The following is a 13,813-nucleotide window of genomic DNA, read 5'->3' on the forward strand; positions in this document are numbered from 1 at the left end:
TCCCCCCCCTGCAGGTCCTGGTTCCTGCCCTGCCCTGGGGACACTTAAATTGCCTGGGACTGCGACCGCAGGGGAATCTGGGGTCGCCTTCCAATTGAATTGACTTCGGGTACCCAGAACAGAAGGGACCAGTGGGCGGGGCACTCAGAGCTCACCTGCTCGGGAGCGGGCTTCAAACTAGAACCCCTGACCACACCCCGCTTGGGACCCCAGCCAGAGGGAGCAGGCCCAGGAAACATCCAGAGCCACTGATGCCCTCTGAGGTGCGAGGGAGTCAGCGGGATTTGGGACACATAGAGTCTGAGCAAGCTCCCCCCTCCACGCGCGCGGTACCCACGAATCCTTGCTGGGTAGTGGGGTGAGAAGAGAAGACTTCGCCTCGAAGGGTGTCGGGGCCAGGATAGCTTTGGCCTGGGGTGGGGGGGTGGATGGGGGGACGGCGTGGACAGGGGACAGGGCAGCGATGGCAATGCGCTCCCAGCAACTCGGGCCTCCGGGTGCCCGCGCAGTCTGGACCGGGGCCCACGCGTGCAGCTGCACCGGCTTTCCCTGCTTGGGTCGGCGAGGCTTGGCGCAAGGAAACTTCTGGAGACCAGCGCCCCCCACCACCACCCCCCATCCTGATAGAAGAAGGCGCTCTGCGGGATGGAGAAGGGAGACCTCTGCGTAGTTTTGCTCAGAAAAGGCGGACACGGCCAGTGCCTGCGGGCCTCTCCTGTGTGCGTCTGGCTCTGCGTTTCCCGGCGCCTCTGTGAGCCTGTGGCTGTGCATCCTACGTGTGCAACCGTGGTGTGCGCGCGCGTGCCCCCGAGGGGGGAGCCGACCCCTCCGGTCCCCCGCGAGACGCGCGATCGCCACCGGTCGGCACGGCCGGGCTGGGCTCGTAGCCTCCCCGAGGGCTCGGCGCGGCGGGCAGCCCCGCGGCGGGGAGGCAGGGCCCGGCTCGGCCCAGTTCTGGCTGCTTTTCGGGAAGCGCGAGTCCCGGGCCGCGCGCGGCCAGAGCGGGGGGCGGGGGCGGGGGGCTGGACTGGGCCCCGGGGCCCGCGCGCACCCGCCGCCGCCTGCAAGCCCCGGCCCCGCGGGCCTCGGCGGGCCTGGCGTGTGCGGCTCAGCGCGCTCGGCCTGCTCTTCGGAGCCTTAGAAATCTCGGTCTTCGTTCGGGAATTCCTAGCCTCCCCCGCCGCTCTCGGAAGCCTCGGGCGCCACCGGGAAAATACGCGATCCCTGGCCCAAGGGAGCCGTCCGGGCGCGAGTCGACCCGGCCCGCAATGCGACTTTTGCTCCCCGGCACCAGCCCGGCCTAGAAAGGACTCTCTGTCCTGCGGCTGCTCCTATTCCAAACGAACTTTTAAACTTCTCCTGGGCTTGGGACACCTCGCTCCTGCTGGAAATGCGAAGGAACTCCACTGCCCAGGGCAGAGCCCTGCTATAGTTTCCCGGGAGAAATATTCAAGGAGAGAAGGTGGGTGGCGCAGGAAGGGGTGCCTCCTAGGAACCCTCCAGGAGCATCCCCAATGCCACCCCAGGGGCCCGCAGCCCAGCTCTTCTCCTTCCCAGTATCCCAGTACCACAGTTTTGCTGTGCCCTCCAGGCTAACGGATCCTGGCCGTGCTAAGGCCCAACTGTACAGAAATCATATCATTACAGTCCCTGGGTGATTATTTCCTTTACTTTTTAAAGGAAGAAATGGTGGGGGGGGGGGATTGGGGCAGCGGGCACCTCAAGGGCCTTGTGAGAGGCGAGAGACGGAATAGCTGCCCTGTGCCTAAAGCACCAACTCCTCCCCAGTTGTCCTCTCCAGCTGAGCTCCTCTTCTAGATATACATGCTGCCACGTTGTTCTCCCTAATGCCAGCACTGGATTTAATTGCCTCCAAAAATCCCATGTCCTTGGAATGTTCTGGTTACAGAATTTCAATATTTCAGAGGTCAGACGAAACTAATCTGGATAATGAAGGCAAAATTGAAGTACAGGGAAAATGCTATTTGGGTAGCAGAGCCTGCGGAAGGGTGGAGGGATCACTCCCACCCTGGGCTAGAACCCAAGCAGGTGTGGAGACTGCTGTGCCCAGAAACTCTGGGCACATTTAAAGATAATAGCTGGCTCACATTCCCATTTAGCTTGAAGTCCCTCCTAGAGCCCTCTACCCCTCTCTTCTCTTTCCTACTCTGGACCACCCTCGTTGCTCCCACTCTCCTCCCCACTGTGCACATTCCTCTAGAAGTTCAGCTCCATTTGGAGGCTGGGAGGTTGACTGGGGGCGGAGAATGGTCAGCCTGGCACCCCTACGCTGCACCAGGCCAGCAAAGGCTGAATCTGGGGCCTCTACTCCACAACGGAGGTCTTTTAATGTGCTCAAATCAACGAGTCAAAATGGAGAAGCAGCTACACCGAATCAGGGAGCTGCTAGGAGCCTTGTCACTCCAGCCAGGGGACTGGGATGTGTCCTGGGTTTGTTGACCTGAGCATCTCCAGGGTTGCACCACTCTCTACAGAGCATCCTCCCAGAAAACCAGCTCTTGACATGGACAGTAGGCCTGTAAGGAGCTCGGTGCCAAACAGCCCCGCGTGGTCAGCTTTGTCGGAAGTCTGTTTAAAAATCTCTCAACAGGGCTCTCTGCAAACTCTGGACATTGCATCGTTTTGAGGAAAGGAGAGCCTTGAGAGGCCAGGTCTTGGAGAGAGGCTGGACGCTTCAGCCTTTCAAGAAACAAAAAAACCAAGCCAGAACAACAACAACAACAACAAAAAAAAAAACTCAAAATAGCCTGTCCCAGTTGCAGGGTCGAGGCAAAACAGGTATTCCAGCTGTAGTGTGATGGGGAAACTGCCTCTCAACTCCTGGCTGCTTGGGGGTGGACTCACCGGGCCCCAGCCATGGCCTAACTGCTAACTGCGAGTGTGCCTGCGGGTGGGGGGTGGGGTTGGAAGACGCCTTTTTTTTTTTTTTTTTTTTTTTGGTTTGTTTTTTTGTTTTTTTGTTTTTTGTAGACCCATCACTGGCCCAAGGAGAGCTAGGAGGTCTGAGCTCTGGTTTGGGCTCTACCTGGCTGTGGCCCTTTTGGGCACCTTTAAAGCCTTCTCAGGCCAGGCCTTTCGACCTAAACCACTGTGATTCATTCCTCCGTCTTTTCCTCTAGGACACGACATCCCCCCCTTAGGCGTCCCTGAGCAAGGGGCAGATTGTGTAGGAATTGCCTCAAAGCCTCCACTCCCGATGTATCTAGCGAGCGGCCGCCTTCAAATACCGCCTGTGGCGAAAGGGACCACAGACCTTGCCGAATTCACCATCCTCTCCACTTCCAACTCCCTCTCCAGGGGAAGCAAGGCCACAGGCACACTCAGAGCACTGTGACTGGGAGTGGGGAGGCCGTCTGCCCCAGGGGCCTAGCAGATTCTGTGGCCACCTCGGCCCCCTGGCCACGCTCAGGGGAGCGGAGCACGGGTTCAGGCGCCCGGGGCGCAGGCTGTGTGGCCAAGGAGGCCTGTGAACGCTGAGCCCCGACGCGATCTCCGTCTCCGCAGCGAGGCGCCTCTGAGGTCGTAGCGCTCTCCTCCCCGAAAGCGCTAGACCCCCTCCAGCGGCGCTCCGGGAGCGGGGATCCCCGGCCCTAAGGGCCGCACGGCCCCCAGCAAGCCAAGCGGCCTTTACAAACCGTAGTAAACATTTTATTTACAAGTTTGTGGCGTCCTAAGTGCAGCTCGTCTTTGCGCCACGACCCCGAGTGCGGGGAGGAACGGATTCGTCCAACACGTCACAGTGTGAACTGCTCGCGGCCCGGGAGAAGATGCTGGGCCGGCGGCGCGGGGTGGGGGGCCTCGGGCGGGGGCCCTGCGCACCCCCGGGCTCTGGGCGCGGCGCGGCGGCGACCGGCGGGTGGCACCGCGGGGAAGGGGGCCCCGCCGCCGCCGCGAAGCAGGCGCAGAGTCCGGCCCACCTGGGAGGCTGCGGGCGGCACGCGGGCCCCGGGCCCCTTGCGTTGCGCAGTCTACAGGCCGCCCAGCGGCGCCGGGGCGGGCTCGGGGCTCTGCGCAGCGCCGCTGGGCGGGGGCTGGGGCGCGGGGGGCAGCTCCGAGGCGCCGCCGCCCCCGCTCCCCGCGCCGCCGCCGCCGATGCTGGCGAAGCTGAAGCTGCCGCCGCCGCCCGCCGGGAGCAGCGCGCCCGCGGCCGAGGCCTTGATGACCGTGGTCTGGTGCAGGGGCCGCTCGGCCCCCTCAGTCCGCTCCGTGTCGCTGGGGACCATGTCCAGGGACTCGGAGTCGCTGCTCTCGCTCTCGGCCTCGCCCTCCGAGCGGCTGAGGCTCCGCTCCTCCTGCTCGCCGTCCGCAGCCGCGGCCCCGCCCGACGGCTTCTCGCCCGCCTCCTTGTCCTTGTCCTTCTGCGCCTGGGCCTCCTTGGAGTGCCGCCACTTCATCCTCCGGTTCTGGAACCACACCTTCACCTGCGCCGCCGCAGCACGTGGGGAGACAAGAGGGGACGCCGAGATGAGCCGGGGTGGAGGGTGGAGGGTGGGGGCGCGCCCCTGGGCCCCGCGCGCAGCCTGCAGCCGCGGCCCCCCCCAGCACCTCCAGGCCCTGGGCTCGGCTCAGGGCCCCACGGCGGCCCAGCGAAGCCCGGGCCTAGGAACCCACGAGGACGGCTCCTCAAAACGTGGCCCTCCAGACCTGACCCAGAAATGACCCAGATGCCTGTTGCAAGGCGGAGTCCTGCACCTTGCCCTCACGCCAAGGACGATTTCTGCTCTAAACCAAGGTTTCTTAACCCCACCTGAGCCGGGACTCCCCGAGTATCTGATTTAACTGTGGACCCCTGGCCCAGAAAAATATATATATAGCCCGGATTTCAAGGGTTGGGAGAACCAATGTTAATAAGAATCTCTGCTAAGCTAAGCTGGTCCCTTCCTCTACTGCCATTACCCAAGGCAAGTTTCTACAAAGGCAACTCTTGTTAAGGAGAAACCCTGGGAAGTACAGGGGGGGCAAGAGGGTTCAAAGAGTTAATCCCAGTGGGGTGGGGGCACTGCCGGACCGATGGTAAAAAAGAGCATCTCCTTGGCAGCGTGTGTACTCAGAAGCTGATAAGGACCCTGCCCCTGCCAGGGATAAACTAATCCTTCTGCAGGCTTAGAAAATGCTGGAATTAAACCTGTGCTAAGTGGAGGAAGGGGGTAGGGATGGGGTGGAGAATCTATATAAATATATACAATCCCCTGGGGGACCCAATGCTGTTCACACAAGTTCCAGCTTCCCTTTTAAAAATAACATCCACAGCTGGTGGAAACCGGCTGGGCTCTTCCAGTGTGTGTTGGGGAGGGGAGTTGTGTAATGGAGGACAGCAAGAGGCAGGGGCAGGGGTGCACCTAACAGAGCTCTCAAAAGGTGGCCTGCCTTGGCTTCTAGAAGCCCTACTCAGAAGACAGAGAACCCAGGGAGGAAAGGCCACTGCTGTGGGGTGTGGACGAAGGGTGACTCTTCTATGTTCAAACCCCCACCCCAGAAAGTCCAGAGAAAGTCCAGTTCTTGAATCCGAGAAAAGAAAAAAAATTGAATTCAGAAATCGAATTCAAACACGATAGATCCACCGGGGTCTTGAATAAAATCCAAGTAGGCAGAAGCTGCTGAAATGCCCTCGAGTATTACAAGAAAATCTTTTCTTCCTCTCTCTCTCTCTCTCTTTCCCCCTCCCCGCTCCTCCCCACCCAGAGATTTTCATGAGAGTTTATGCCGCTGGAAAATCGGCCTGACTCTGACTGCTGCTGAGTGCACTCCTCGCCCTGCTGGGGCTAAGTCATTCCGTTTGAAATGATGTTTTCACTTCCTCACAAATGGGGATTTCACAATCCAGCGGCAGCGGGAGGAGGAGGAGGGAGGAAGGACCGGAGGAGGAGGGGAAAAAAAACCCAACAACAATCTCTTGACTTTGGATTTTTTATCTCTTCTGAAATAAACTGCCTCCTACAGCGAATTGCACTACAGTGGAGTACATAATTATTATCTCCTGCGGCCTATTTGCTTTCTCCGCGGTTCTTTGGCCTGTTGGCCAAAATAAACACGCAGCGCTTGTTGACATACATCTTTGGGGATGGGCTCTTCTTTCCATCCTTCTCCCCCACCCCCACCCACCCCACTCCACCCTGTCTGCCTGCCCCAAGTTTCGACGCCTACAAGGTCTCCAGAAATTCGGGACTTGGCATTTCCCCTGCAAACGGGCAGTGGGCCTGGGTGGAGGGAGACCTGGGGCTAGGCCGCGCTGTGCCCCCACCAACCCGTTACCCCGCCACGAGCCGGATCCCGCTTTACCTGCGCATCTGTAAGGCCTAGCATCGCGGCCAGCTGTTTTCGGTCGGGCTTCGTGACATACTTCTGAATCTCAAACCTTTTCTCCAGGCCTTTCCTCTGCAGGTTGGAGAAGACCGCCCGCGACCATGAGCGCTTCCTCTTGTATGTCTGCGGCATGGTGTCCTTCGTGAGCACCGCGTAGGGACCTGCCACCGGGCAGTAGCAGGAGCAAGAGAAAGACAGGGGGGCTGCATTAGTGTCCCACCCGTGGTCTGCTTGAAACTGTTTTTGTGTGAGCCGTGGGCTCTGCCCCCATTCCAAAAGCCCTTGACGCACATGCCGAATGGCCTGTCGAGGGAGGAATCCCACATCTCCGAGGACTTTAGGCATAAGGCCTACAGGAGAGTGGAGTGGAGACACCCGGGCAGTTCGACCATTAATTCCAAAGCAGAAACCTCAACCTAATGCATGGCCTTCGGGCACGCAAGAAGGAGGCGAAAATGCCCCTTGGGCCTGAAGGATGCAGAGATGACAGCTTTGACTCTCCTGTTGTGTGTGTGTGTGTGTGTGTGTGTGTGTGCACGTTCCTGCAAGCGTGTGCACAGACAAAACCTCCTTGGGCAAAGCCTTTGAGGTCATTCCCAACTGAGTGTATGTTAAAAAAGCAACACTTCTTGCAGCATTTTCAAGCCACTTTCTGGCGCAAAGACTAGGGAAAGCCCCTTCACCCCAGCCCAGGCGCCCACGCAAAGGCTTTCTCTGTGGCACCCCCTCTGGGTCCCCCACCCCCTGCCCCCCCGGGAGCCGCCCGGAGAGTGAGCTAGCTATCTGAGGACTCTTTCGGTTTCTGTCTCTGCACTTGGTAGCCTCCCGCACCAACTCCGGGATCGCTGCACCGAGGTGGCCACGTGAAGCGTCAGTCCCGAGTTTTGCATCAGTAGACCTGCCCCCCATTAGGCCGGCGCTCTCGGGGAGTGGAGGGGTGGTGAGGGTTTCTGTACCTGGAAACGTGTCTTGAAACTGATGCTGAACTGAATTTCTCGGGTTCGAGCTTAAGGGGCTCAGGATGGCAGACGCCTCGTTAATGGGATCTAGAGACGCGAAGAACTGGCCGGCGGAGGGCTGCAGGCCTGGGAGGTGCACCCCTGCGGGCCGCCCGCTGGTCAGCAGCGACGTGAGGTCTGCAGACAGGGAAAAGAAGAGCTGGTTACACCTCGGGCAAACCCACACTCCCTGGCCGAGTTGTGCCTTCCCACCTCCTCCATTCGGTTTTCCTGGAGCAAAGTGAGGAGAGACCCTGGCCTCCCCGCCGAAACCCCCTCTCTCCCGACTGTGGCCAAGGGGTGATGCGCAAAATGTTCCTGTGTGTGGCCCACACGTCCACGTCTACACATACAAGCGAGGAAGGGCTTTATAGAAAACGGGCAAAAGCACTTTCAGGTGCTTGCCTCGAATTCCACAAACTTACCGCCTCCCCGGAGAAGGAGCCCCAACTCCACTGTCTCCTGGGAGCCGAAGGTCTATTTTTGTTTATCTACATTCCTCGAGTGGAATTTCACTAGAAACCAGATAAATGGAAGGGAAAGTGTTCCCCCAGAGGGTTTTTTTCCCCCCCTGTCAAAATTAATATGGTTCTCTCTCTCTAGATACGGGATTCAAGAGACAGATGAGAATCATTTCAGCAAATATTGACCCCCAACGATTTTTATGAATAATGACTCTGTGACGTGTGTTTTTAAAGCATCCCTGGATTCCTTTTTTTTTTTTTTAAACGCGGAGCAGGTGAGTTTTAAACCTAACGTTTCACAGTCTTCTTACAATTCACCTTCTTCTCCCTCGTTTTACCGGTTTGTCCTTAATTGCGCAAATACGCAAAGGCATCCCAAAGGGCCCTGGGACGGGGGAGTGCGCCAAGGCCCTGGTCAGAGGCCTGCAGCCTCTCGCCCGCCCAAGACCTACCTCTCAGCGTGTTGCCTTCCTTGACTTTGGGGTCAAATTCTGCAGACAAAATGCGGTCAATTCCAAATTTGAGGTCCTTGCTAGAGGGGGCCGGGGCCGAGCCGCTATGCGGGGGGTTGGGGAGCACCCGCGCCGCGGAGACCGGGGGCTGCAGGGCGCCAGCCCGGGGTGGCGGCGGAGGCTGCTGCGGCGGCGGCGGCTGTTGCTGCTGCTGTTGCTGTGGGTGATGGTGGTGGTAGGCGGCTGAGAGCGGAGACAGCCGCTGCGGGAAGCCAGCCGGGACCTCGGAGGGCGCCACCACCGGGGTGGGTCGGAGCGGGGATCTGGCGGCGGCTTGGAACGACGCGTGCGGGTGAGCCGAGCCCAAGTGCGCGGTGAGGGCGGCGGCCGAGGCCCCCGCCAGACCGTCCGGGGCCGCCCCCGGCTCCCCCACGCCCGCGTGCAGGATGTCTGCGATGCAGAAGGAGGGCTTCTTGACCGCGGCGGGGTCCAGCGGGAAGGAGCAGCCGCCCGGGCCGGCCGAGGAGCAGTAGGCGGCCGACCAGAGGCTGAAGTTGGAGGCGTAGAAGGGAGCCAGCCCGGCGGCGAACATTCTGGCTGGGAGCGCCGAGCTGCCGCCGCGGCCCGGCCCGGCCGAGCGGGCGGGTGGATGGGTGCGCGGAGGGGAGCGCGCGGGGTCCCGGGGGCAGCGGCAGCGCAGCCGAGGACGATCCGCTTTCGCTTCTCCGTCCGCACCGGAGACAGGCCAGGGAGCCCTAGCGCCCCCGAGGGAGGAGGCGAGGCCCGGATCCCGGCCGGTCCAGCCGCGGCCCCTGGCCTCACTTTAAAGGCGGCGCGGCGCCCGCGCTCCCCGCGGGCTGGAGGCGAGCGAGGGGCCCGGGGCGGCCGGGCGGGCGGGCGGGGGCCGCGGGGAAGCCGGGGAGACAGGGGCCGGCCGCCGAAAGAAAACCCAAACAGCTAAGCCCGAAGAGCTAAATTTAAAACAACAACAATAATAATCCGTTAGTTTTAAAAAAAAAAAAAAAAAGGTAATAAGAGAAAAGAAAAAAAAAAAAAAACTCCTCTCTAAAAACTCCCAAAGTTTTGGCAGGAGCTTCGGAGTCAGACCCAGGGTAGGACCTCGATCCGAGCGCCCATTGGCCATCCTCCTGGCCAATGGGAGCGGGGAGTGGAGGGGAATTGGGAAAGGGGGCGGGGCCTGGGAGGTGGGCGGGGCCTGGGCGGCGGGCCACGCCCCGGCCACGCCAAAGTGTTTGCTGCTGCCGCGTGGGCTGCGCAGGGGCCGGAGCGCAGGGGCCCGGGCGGCGGCTCCCGGGGCTGCGGAGCCTCGCGGAGCCTCTGCGGCTCCAAAGCGACATCGGACGCACAGAGGTGGTCCCGGAGCTCCTGGCCTGCTTTCTCGGGGGCGCTGACGCTCCGGTGTAGTTTCACGGGTGCAGAGCCCTCCCCCTGGAACCCGGGGGCGACCCCCTGGGTTCCCTCCTCCTGGCTTCGCTCGGGCCTGGTTTGTCTTCCCTCGGCCTTTATCCCGAAAGCCCGCGTCCGCGTCCCCCGTGGGCTCCCGCCGCCAAGCCGTGGCGCGGGGCAGCTGCGGTCCAGAGTCCCCGCCCAACGTTTTAGCACCGCGTCCGCCGCGCTGCCTCGGACACCCTCGGGGAAGACAGGAGGGGCGGTCGCAAATTAGCTTGAGTCCCCGAGCTGTCACACGGTGACACTTGGACGAGTAAGCTTGCAAACAAAATAAGATGGATGTCTCCGAACGTCTCCCGTGGACGCGGCCGAACCCTCCCCCGAACCTCAGGCGACAACAAAACAGGCCGCCCCGTCCGAAACCCGGGGAGGCGGCACGAGCGTGCGCTCCTCTGCTGCACCTTGTAGGAAATGTCACCCTCCCGGCTCCACCACATCCCCGCGTCACGTGGGGGCCATTGTTTTGCAAGTGCCCTCAAGAGCACATTTCCTTGGGGTTAAATGCTACTTCAATTCAGTGACTGTTTCCCCAGGAACCCCTTGGGCCTGGTCGCAAAAGAAGCTGCAGTGATGGCCACCCTCTTCCATTGGTGCTTTGGATCTTTAGAGCGCAGGGTGGGTGTAGTGGGGGTTTTCTGCAACATCAACATCTCTATTTTAAGAATTCGTTCTCTTTTAAATTACAGTCAGAATGGATTTCCCCACCCCTCTCCCAAACAAACCACAGGCCACCCAGATGAGCTCTTCTTGCACATTTTCAGGAAGAAAATAAAATAATAACAATAATGAAACCACGAAATCTTTTGTTTTCGATTGCCCTAATAAGCATCTCCTAATTGAACTTCTGTGCTTCTTCAGCACTTCTCCCTCCCCTCAAAAAAAAAAAAAAAAAAAAAAAAAAAACTTTGAATACAGTTGCATTAAATCTTCTGTGACATTTTTTATTCCAACTAACAGGTCTTACCAAATAAACCCAGAAAGGCAACTGAACTTGCCATGCCTATGTCAAATTCAGGATTTGGGCTAATTAAAATATATTTCTGGTGGCTTCTAGCCTCTTGTTGCCAATGCTGTCATTTTAAGCTTTTGACTTTCTCCTGGAAAGTAATCAATCACTGATCAATCACTTCCCGCCAGGCAGCACTAGAACGTCCCCTACACCTGCCCTTACCCCTTCTCCCTGTCTTTCTCTCTCCCTCTCTAGGTCGCTCTCTCCTTTTACTAAAGGGTTCCAAAGCTTGCTCCTTGCAGCAAGGACAGAGGTGTTCTTTCCAGAGATGGAATGGAGTGTTGGATCGCCTGGGGAGGCAGGCATCTGGGGCTACAGAGACAGGGAAGACCAGTCGGACCTCTAGCCACTCAAAAGAGTGACAGATATAAGGCGGCCTGGGGCGTTGGAGCCTCCTTGAGGTGTTCCAGGGGAGGTGTTGCGGGGCAGAGGCCCGGGACGGTGGCGAGCCTGGGCTGGCAGGGCGCGGCCCCCTCTGTAACTGCACAGCTCCCAGGGACCATCGCCGGCCCCAGTGCGTGCAGGGACGGCCCTAAACCCCCTTTCCCAGTGTCCCTTCTAATTGCAATTTGACTGCAAACATCCCGACTTGCGTCCTACTTTCAAACGCAAGGTTCTAAAGGAGGCGTATTTAGGCCTCACTGCTGCCAGCCGCCCCCAAATAAGACAGGTCCCTAGGAGGGTGGGGGGTGCAGGGTGCACAGGGGGCGGAACGCGCGGGCCCTCGGGGTGTCCCGAGGCGTCCCCAACCCGCATCTGCTGCATTTCAAGGCCCGGGAGCGCGCGGGGCAGGCGTGGGGGGGTTGGGGGGTGGCCGGGAGGCGGTTTTCCCGCGGACTCTGCGCCCCGCCGCGCGCTCCTCGGTGTCCCCGAAAGGCCCGCGCCTGGGACGTGGATCGCAACTTCGCGCGCGTCCCTCTGCTCCCCGGGCGCTCGGCTCCAGGGCGGCCGCACCAGCGCCACCCGGCCTACCCCGAGCTCCTGGAGCGAAGCGCAGGAAAGGAAACCTTTGCAAGGACCCCCTGCTCCCCGGACCTCCCGCCAGCTCACACCCCTTCCCCGGGATCAGGTGTCGCGGCCGCGGGCCCCTCGCCCTGTCCTGGGCGCGCTGACTCCCCTCTTCCTTACTGCCCACCCCTCAGAACCAAGAAAGCAGCAGGAAACCCCGGGCTCGCCGGAGTTCAGGTCATCTCCTGTTTTTTGATGGGCTCCAACCCGTACTAAATGAGCGGATGTGCCTGCGAGATTGGTCTCAAAATAGAAGCGGCCTTAGTATTTTAGGATACTGCAGAAATCCTTATTTCTTCCGGAGAAAAACTCTATAATGACTCCTAGCACTTCCCCTTTCAATATTTGTGCAACTTTATCTCCACCGACAAGTTGCTCGGGTGACGCAAATCCGCCCTTGTGTATTACAACCACCAAAATAAATGCGCGGAAATCAATCCCCTTCTAGCAATGAAAATATAAATATACAGCTGCGACTTTCCCCTTTAATCTTTGCTTTCCGAGCGGCTCCGGGCTGTGGCGAAATGAACTGGTCCAGAGCAATTGAGCCGGGGCGGGGAGGCCCTGGGGGCCGAGGCCAGGGCTTCCCGGGGCCTGGGAGCCACGAGGCTCGGGCTCCAGGAGCAGCGAGAGGGCCTCCTGTAACCAAATCACCTCGAGCTTAAATGTGGCCCCGCTGTCTTTGAGGAAGCTCGAGTGTAAAGACAATTTCTGAGGCCGCAAAGCTGTGCTGGCAAATCACAATTGACAATGGAGCAACAGAGGTGGTTGTTTCTACCCTAAAGCCACAATGGCAGGGGTTTCTGATCAATTCTGAGGGATGCCTTTAATGCATTCAACTCTCTCCTTCTCTTTTGCTGGGTAGACACGGCCAAAAACTATTTCACTATACTGCGAGTGGATAATGCCAGAGAAGGTCCCTTTTATAATAGAACAATTTCGTTTATGGGAATCTGGGATTGAAAGACGGGGCCTAAAATCAGAGGTTTATGCATGGACCCAAGCAGCCCTTTTTTGGTTGCCCCTGTCTTTACAGCCCCCATACTGAAATCACCAGTGCAAATTTTTGTCCTAAACCTGGGGACACAGATAAACACCCACAGAGCAGAAAAAGTCAAAGACAGTGAATGCTTACCGTTGTTTATTGCAGTAACATAACTCCACGAGGGTTTAAGCTGCCCAGATCTGCTATCTGCGGTTTTTTTTTTTTTTTTGGTTTTGTTTTGTTTTGTTTTCTTGTACACACTGGGCAAAATAATGTGCAAGGCAGCGGCTCTGTGGACTTGGGACTCCCCCCAACACCTTTATTTTGAATATTATTTCAATCGCAGTACCTCCTGGTTTCAAAGAAAAAGAAGGAAATAATTAAATATTCGCAGTCAGAAAGAGAAGGAAACAACTTCCCTAGCTAAGGATATGAGAGACTTGCAGTAGTGTTGGAATCTGCGTATACTCTGCTGTCAGCCTGCCAGCCGAAGATTTATAGACTGCGGGGCTCAGCGCTCACATTTACTGGTAGGTATGGGACCTCTGTTCCTTGTGTGGATGCTAGATACTTTGGAGTATCTTGTGGAGTTGAGGACTCTACAGACTACACACACACACACACACACACACACACACCTTGGATTATTCTAAGCAGGCCCCAACTCCCTTTTCCTGGAGACTTTTACTTATTCCAGAACTAAATAGAGTCCCTGAATGTTCCTGAAGATAGTTAGACTTTGATACGGGTTAGAAAAGACAAATAACAATGGAATAGGAAAACCAGGTCCATAGCCACTGATTTCTGCCTTTTCCTCGTCCCCCAGGTGTGACAGACTTGCAGGTGGCCAACTCTTTATGTGCTCATGGCTGTGCCCCTGACCTCCTGCCCACAGATGTGGCTTCAGAGCCTCAGATGACCTTCTGGGTCTGCTCGCATTTGCCCTTGGCTCTCACAGAGTTTCTCACATATGTCCTTCCCTCCATTACTAGGATATACCACTGCTCACACGTGTACCATGCCCCCCTCACGCACATATACACACACACTCATGTGCTCACTGTGGATCTCAGAGACTGAACAGAAGAGCAAGCCAACAGTTT

General features: G+C 58.4%; 1 protein-coding gene across 1 annotated transcript; it reads right to left on the reverse strand.

Annotated features, from left to right (window-relative positions):
* Positions 1 to 3,974: 3,974 nt before the first annotated feature.
* HLX (H2.0 like homeobox) lies at positions 3,975 to 8,971 on the reverse strand. Its single transcript, XM_077886648.1, has 4 exons — positions 8,239 to 8,971; positions 7,281 to 7,460; positions 6,301 to 6,485; positions 3,975 to 4,442 (listed from the first exon to the last, which is right to left on the reverse strand). Exons 1-4 carry the CDS (start codon positions 8,828 to 8,830, stop codon positions 3,990 to 3,992), a joined length of 1,410 nt encoding a protein of 469 aa, XP_077742774.1. The 5' UTR covers positions 8,831 to 8,971; the 3' UTR covers positions 3,975 to 3,989.
* Between the last annotated feature and the right edge of the window lie 4,842 nt (positions 8,972 to 13,813).

This window comes from Canis aureus, chromosome 38, assembly GCF_053574225.1.
Source record: "Canis aureus isolate CA01 chromosome 38, VMU_Caureus_v.1.0, whole genome shotgun sequence".
NCBI classification, from domain to species: Eukaryota; Metazoa; Chordata; class Mammalia; order Carnivora; family Canidae; genus Canis; species Canis aureus.